Raw genomic sequence first — 7,798 nt, 5'->3', positions numbered from 1 at the left:
TGTCTGGACACGGTCCTGTGTCACCTGCTGTAGCTGGCCCTGCCTTGGCAGAGGGCTTGGCCCGGAGGATCCTCTCCAGAGGTCCGTGCAGAGGGTCACCAGCTCCCCAGCTGGTGCTGGCCAGGCAGCTGTGGTTTGCTGGAGCTCCAGTCCTAAGACATGAGGAGTTACATGGCCTGTAGAGAGATGAAACCAGAGGGTTTGGTCTTGGAAGATGCAAGAAAACTAACTTGTCATAGTTTGTGAACTTACATCAATGAAATAATTTAGTACCTGTTGCTTTTAGGTTACTTGGCCCCAGCTAAAGAATAATAAATACTGAACTTTTACTCCTTTAAAGGTATTGCTAAGGTAGCATGCTGTAGCGGGAAATCACATCTTCCTCAGACTTAGACCAAAAAAACCTCAAACACAGCTTAAAATTGCATTACCAAATTAGGCATTCTCCCAAAATATTCTTGCCTCTCAGGAAATTCAAGATGTCTTTTCCTGTTTTGGTGTAAAGTATGTGTGTGGCTGAGCTGTAGAATCAAATGCCCTTTTTTTCTTGGATGAGAACAGATGTTTCCCACAGTATTCTGGATCACCAGATGATTTGGTCTCCTCTTGGGATAACCTCTCAACACCCTTTGTGGATTGGTTCAGATTGTACTAAAAAAAAAATTGTAATACAGCATGGTAGGCTCCAAAACTCTTGACATTTTTACTAAAGGAATTGAAGACCTGCTAAGAGACCTTGAAATAGGAATACCTCATATTGGCTGAAGGGAATTCCAGGTTTTGCCTGATCTAGAGCTTTTGTTTGTTGCGGATAAGAATGATTCCAGGCCTGTTCAAGTATTAAGCCTTTCTGTAGTCACACATGTTCCTTTTGCCCGTTGGTTGTGATGCGACAAGGCGTGACTTCTGCTGCAGCAGAGCACTTGGGCAGGTGCCTGTGCCACACTACCTTGTTAGCTAGCAGGGTGAGGGACATTGCACAGCAGAATCCTGCACTGCAATCAAGAAGTGATTTCAAGCAGAAATTGGATGAAAGAGCAAGGAGATACTCCTCATCGCAGGCTGTTACAGTTTATAGATACAGCTCACGCTGAGCGTACTGTTACATGAATACACTTTGTACCAGAGTAACGCAACTTCTGCCTGGTTATAGCTAGCAGAACTTTACAAGTTAGAGGAATTTGTGTTACTTACTGAGGTATATTTGTTGTAAGTGGCAAGGATACTAAAAATTTATAGCAAATAACTTGGAAGTTACTGAAAGTTCTTAACTAATCAAGAGGGAACTTAACAAAGAATGTTTTTATCTTCATGTTAATTTTGGTGAGATAACAGGAATATGGGATCTCATTTGCCAGAACTGAAAGGGTCCAGATGGAAAATACCCTAAACCAGGACAACATGCATATGGGTTCTCATCAGATAGAGCAAAGCTTATAAAAAAATGAAAATGATACAGCAAATAATTTTGAATTCTTAATCCTCTTAGCCTGATGGATTTTTAAAAACACTTCTTTCTTTCCTCTTGCTTTTCCTTTTCTTTCCCACTTTCTTCCACCTGTGCTTTTGTTTCCCCTTTCTAAAACCACCTGTGCAACTTTTCATCATTAGTTACTGATATTAAAGAACAGATGTTGGCATGTTTGTTAGACAGACCCTCTTAATTTTTATGCCACTTCATTTTGCTCACCTACGGTTACTGGTGTTTACTGCAGAAGTTCCCAAGTTTACTGCCCAATTCCCAATTTTGACTAGACAGCATCAATTCAGTATTTTCTTTCCTAGTTGATGTAACCAAGGTAAAGCCATCTAAATTGGCTACAAACAAACAAACAAACTGAAAATGGACTTGCAGTGACCAAACTGTATTTTGAATTGAAGTGGAAGGAGTGGCTCACATCAAGTTGAATCAAATTAAGAATTTTAGCAAAAGTTTTGAACCAGTTTGGCTGAATTCTGTTTAATGTTTTACCTGATATTAGTGACACAATCTTGACTTCAGATGAGGCCTCAGGTGGTCTACTGACAGTAAAACTTACATACAATATCTCCAAAGGTCTGCTGTAAATGACACATAACATTCCTTCTATTTGTGAATATTCAAACCAAAACATAATACAAACACCTGTGATTTATTTTTAATGTAAAAGGGAAGAATATACACTTCTACTTTCATATGGCATTAAAAAGATATTCTGTATTTTTTTTTCCATTCCTGATTTGCCAGAACAAAGGTTAGAGGTTTTGATTTAGACTCAGTTAAAAGGGTTAAATTAAAAAAGCTTCATGGTCAAGCGTAACTGGGTAGACAGCAATTATCTACCCAGTTACACTTTAGGGGGCTTTATGCCCAGTTGTGCTTTACAGGGGCCTCACTGTGCAGATTCTCTGCCGTTAGTACAGGAAATCTGAAGTACATGCCCTTGTTAGGTGTCAACCAGAAAGAGCATCCTTGTCAGGTCTTCAGTAATTCTAATAAATTACCTTGTCTCACTTTCAGTGGGATTTGTTTTTCGGTAATTGCTTTTCTTCTAGTTCTTACAAAGAGTCACACATTCAAAAGTCCAGGAAAAATTATTGTCCTTTTCATTATCGCAGTCCATCAGCAGGTGTTTTCTGTAACTTTTTCCCTAGCCCAAGTTATTTTTGTTAGTTTGATTCATAAAAATATTTAAAGTATTGTAGTTGTCTTTAGTCATAACCATCCCAGAATTCTTTTCTCCAGTTCCTCTCTACATGTACACTCTACGTGTACACCATGTGCTTTGGTCTTTCCAATAAGCCTCTGTGTCTCCCTAGCCTCTGTTATATGGAACTTTTTGTTTCATTGGGAAAGTTCTCTCATTTCAGAATTTTAACTGCATATTTAAAGCACTGAATCTATGCTGTCTAAACTCAGTGCAGTAAATGAGAGCCTTTTGCTCTCATTTTTGGTCCGGCTTTCTCACCTCAGCCTTAGTTGTGAGGGTTTGATTTATTTTTTAAATTAATATTTTTGAAGAAGAAAGATTTTATTGTGTTGTGACACAATTTACAGCTTATGTCAGAGTAACTAGAACAGATACAAAATAATGTTGAACATTTGTACAGGAAATCAAAATAATAACAAAGCTGTCTATTGCCAGTTTACATACAGTCACATTCTGAAGTGAATCAATGTGAGAAAATAATATTGAAACAATTGCTAAATTTTCCAAAGAAAGCATAACAGGAGTATCCTTCCTGAAACAAACTGCAACAGCTACAAAAAATGCTCTGTCTTTGCGAACATTCAGTTATTTCAAATGTAAAAGGAACTAGAGATGAGAAAATACAATTTTTTTTCCCAAGAGACATAGAAAGAATTTAAGAACAATGTAGAAAAGAAAAAAAATCAGCTGATTGACGAATTTCTGTGCAATTTATGTTGGAAAGACTAATTCTACACTGGACAGGCTAATACAGCAAGTGGTGAATGGGGAAAGAAGTTGTGTTGAATAAGAACTGTATTCAGTATTACCCAAGTTAGAAACATGTGTGTGTTTCTTTAACATTTTAACACTGGTTTTTATGGACTTTTTTATTATGACATCAGTAGGCACTTCTAGAATTCAATTTTGATTTCATTTAAATAGAGCTGTTAATCAGTAAGCATAATACAAACTAATTTTGTAAGTATGTCAAACTCAATAGCACAAGAAACAACACAAGTTAGTTCTACACTGGGGGATGGCAGGGCCGGGGGTGGGAGCAGCTTTAAATAATTGTCCTGAAAGAAAAAGAACATCAAACTAAATCTGTCAAATAGGGATAGGTGGATAAATTAAAATTTAAGGGAAGACAGATTTATAGAATAGCAGGTAATCAGTCTTTTGGTTTTTGACTTAATTTTATAATACAGAATAATCAAATTACTCTCTCTAAAAATAATTTAGCAATTTAATGGTACCTTGAAACAGACTAATTAGTTATTGTGAAAAGATTAATTCAAAATTTGTTACAAATACAAACATGTTGGAAAAGAAGTCACATCTCCAAGTTACGGGCACTACTGATTTGATTAGATAAAAGTCTTGTTCTTGTAATCTTTGGTAAGTATTTTCTGTAGTGCAGCAGATAATGAAAACATATACCACCTCTCCAGATGAAGGGGGTTTAGTTTGAATCAGACTGTAACAAAACAGATTACTTCATTCCACCCAGTAGCATTGTATCTGTCAGGATGTAATTATGCACACTTTATCCTGTGTGGTCACAGCGTCCACAGTTCTGAACAGTGGCATCAGTACCATCAAATACGAAGATATTTTATTTGACAATTGTTTTCAAAGAGTTGGCCAGAAAACAAACAAACAACAAACAAGCAAATTGGTGAGTCTACAATAAGACTTCTAGCATTATTATGAAATCTGAATAAATATGGACTGTTAGTTACACTGTCTCATTTCTTTGAAAAGTCTTATTTCACTGTTAGCATCTTCATGAAACTAGTTTTCAGAACTCAGTAATAAGTTGTAACAGCATTACAGATTCATAGTACCTTTATTAAGAAAGAATTTTGTCCCACTTTCCTCTACTGCTGCCCACCAAAGTGAAGTGCTCTCTTCACACATACTTTGCTTTGGAAATGGCTTAGTGCTACAGTGTGTGGGGAAAAAAGTCTTCCCTAGACTTACAGGTATATTGCTTTGTCTGCTCTTTGGTCTCATCTCTGGTTCTTTCCCTCTGACTTCTGTGTTCTGTGCTTTTTTCCCACTGACAGTTTTCCAATCTGCTTCTAATCAGCCAGCTCCTAGTCATAGTTTAGCATTCTGTAATATTCAACTTCAGCAACTATCACTAAGTAAAATCCCAGGATTTAGTACCACATTCAGTGCTACACTAAATGTGGTACTAAATAAACAATTCTGCATTTTTACAGCCATATTGCATTCAGTGACAGTTAACATGGGACAAAATAAATGGTTGAGCTTTGTGTTTGTAGTACCAGAGGAATTGTTTATTACTAGGCTGGCTCTGGAGAATGGCACTTTCCTTAACAGTTAACAGGCAGGGAAGAGCTTTTTCTGTGGTAGTTGCACATGTTAGCATCTGTATTTTCCAGCTGAAAATAAACACAGGTATAAACAAGACACCATAAAATTTTAGAGTGACAGAATGCTTTGGGTCAGAAGGGACCTTTCAACATCTCAATCCCTTATGTACTCTCTTGGCAGTCCGATCGCCAAGGGCAGGAACATCTTTCACTAGGTCAAGGTGCTCAAACCCTGCTCAACCTGACCTTGAACATTTCCTTTAATGGGGCATCCAAAATGTATTGTTATCCAAAACCTACTTCCAACCTATTTGTTTTCTTACATTCTATTCAGATTTTCTTGCATTTAAGAGCTACATATTGTTGGGAATATTTCTGTACTTTCTTACATTCTATTCAGATTTTCTTGCATTTAAGAGCTACATATTGTTGGGAATATTTCTTGGAATATTAAGTCCAATATGGAAGTAGTCATAAAAAAAAATCAGTATTTTCTTAGGTTTAAGAGAAGTTCCTTCAAAACTGCAGTATAACAAGAATACAGACCTGTACTTTGATGTATTTTCTCCTGTTACACATAACTGAAATTAGAAATCTGATTCACCAGCAGGAAGAAAATATTTGTTTGTTAATAATTACACAGTACTGCTATTCACCAGACTGGCTAAGCAAAATTGCCTTCTCTCCCTGTTTTCAGTCTGTGCTACCATTGTCTAGACAGTATCTAAAGCAAAACCCAAAAAATTTCCACTGTAAGGAATTGGCACTGTAAAAAAATCCAGTAAAGCAGTATAGAATTATTTTAAATTATTTTATTACTATTTATATTCATTGCTTAAAGTACACTGAGCAGACTGACAGAGTGGGAGTTTTCTAATACTTCAAAAATTACTTGTAATTAGTAAAGACATGAACTTTGTTAACAGCTGTTTTCACTTGAATTCATCAGAAGCAACTTCTGCTTCCTCTTACTGGAGAACTACACCAGTACTGTTATCTAAAATGAAATGATCAGCTGATAAATACCTGAAAGTTACAAATTCTCTGAGTGCCTGACATAGGTAGGCACATGGTTTTATAGCATCAGCAACTTGCAGCATGAAGATCATAAAAAGTTAACAGCATCTCACATTTTGCCCTTTATATTAAAAAATTTCACCATCTACAAAAACACAGGAGGTATTTGCCATTACTGTCATCTGAGAAGGTGCTGTTAATACAAGGCTCATCATTCTAACTTGTAATGTATCCTAGTAAGCAGTCTAGGAGTGAACAACTGAACTATGACAAATATGAAATTATTAATATATTGAAAAACAATCAGCAGCTATATTAGTACAACACACAAAAGACATTCAACAAATTTGATTGCAATATACAAACAGGATTTTATTACTTGTTAAGCCCAGTAACAAATTATGGTTTTATTACATTGTATAGCAACGTGTTTAATAATGTACTAGAAAGAAAAATAACTAAATGCAGAGTATCTCTTACAAAACTTGCAAATATATGCATTGGAAAAAGTTGGAAATTTACAGGGGTCTTCTCCCTTCCCACTGCTACAATTTGCCAAGGATAAGTGTTTGCCCACATAGATACATATCCTAAACTACATGCTTGTGTGTATGCTAGACAGTGAATAGTCTTTCCCATGCTCATTTATTATCCAGTCTCTAGAATATTAATTTTCACAGTTTGATAGTGTACTTCATAGTAATGAATGTGTAGGCTCATTATCTTGCCTAGAAGGAAAGGGCTGAGCCCTAATTCACTCTGGGAGTAGAGGTGTGTGATCAGCATCTCTCTGTACGAAGGCATGGCACTGAGTGGAAAGAAACAGAAGCATCCATTGGGAGGAAGAACCAGTCTTGCTGAACCTTAAAAAGAAACACCAACAGGCCAAGAAGGCTATATTGTGTATGTGAGGTATTGTGGTGGCATTGAGAGGTATGAGACAAAAGAAAACAGTGATGAAACTGAACCTTCTTTTCTCCTCCATATGAATAGCTCTGTTGTACATCTGGATTCTGGCAAGAAGGACATGAAACAATTAAAATCTTACACTAACGGTTGTTGTGTTTTGTTTGTTCAGTTGGTTGGGGTTTTTTTATGTCAAAGCACAGAGTCGCAATAGAGACCACTTCTTTTCCCCTTCAAGTGTGTAAATGCTCTTTTAGCTTTAGTAAGTGAGTAGCTAAAATAAGTTAGTAACTGGAAGTGTGGCACTTTTCATTGACAATCTCCCAGAAATTTTTAAGAAATCAAATGCATGGCATATAACAAAGCTTTTAGTTACAATAGAATTCAGATGCTTTTAGAGAGCAAAATTTCTTTGCCTTAACCATAACAGTTTGAGGTTGTAGATGCTGAAATTGTTAGAATCCAGAGAAAATAGAACAAGAATTTAAACCATTGGCACACCACTGCTACAGCTAGTCTCTCACTTGAAACGGGGGTAGAGGTAGAATATATTCCTGAAGAACAGTTAATACAGTAAAAAGACAATGTTTTACAGCTCTCTGACATAGTTCTGTATGTTCACCACTCTTCAAATGGTCTAATGACAATTGCACAAACATTATCAGATAATATGCTTACATTTACTGGATGACAATAATTATTCAGATGACTCTCCAAGAAGACCCTTCAATTTCTTCTTCAGCTCTCTGCTGGTCTTCTTATAGAAAAATAAATCTTTTTCCAGTTGCTGGATTTTTACTTCATACCCTTTCAGGGTTTCTGCAATACCTTCACTACTTTGTTCTAGGAGAAATAAAATCA

General features: G+C 36.3%; 1 protein-coding gene across 1 annotated transcript in view; it reads right to left on the bottom strand.

Annotated features, from left to right (window-relative positions):
- Positions 1 to 5,451: 5,451 nt before the first annotated feature.
- Positions 5,452 to 7,798, bottom strand: part of KIF27 (kinesin family member 27) — a 29,770-nt gene continuing 27,423 nt past the window's right edge. The window contains exon 17 of the mRNA XM_039729962.1: positions 5,452 to 7,780. Coding sequence (XP_039585896.1) covers positions 7,635 to 7,780 — 146 coding nt within the window. The 3' untranslated portion in view covers positions 5,452 to 7,634. The remainder of the gene's footprint in view (positions 7,781 to 7,798) is intronic.

The sequence above is a fragment of the Passer montanus genome, unplaced genomic scaffold (genome assembly GCF_014805655.1).
Source record: "Passer montanus isolate IOZ18808 unplaced genomic scaffold, ASM1480565v1 scaffold7, whole genome shotgun sequence".
Classification (NCBI taxonomy): Eukaryota; Metazoa; Chordata; class Aves; order Passeriformes; family Passeridae; genus Passer; species Passer montanus.
The sequence above is the reverse complement of the archived record's forward strand: the minus strand, read 5'-3'. Positions and strand labels throughout refer to the sequence as shown.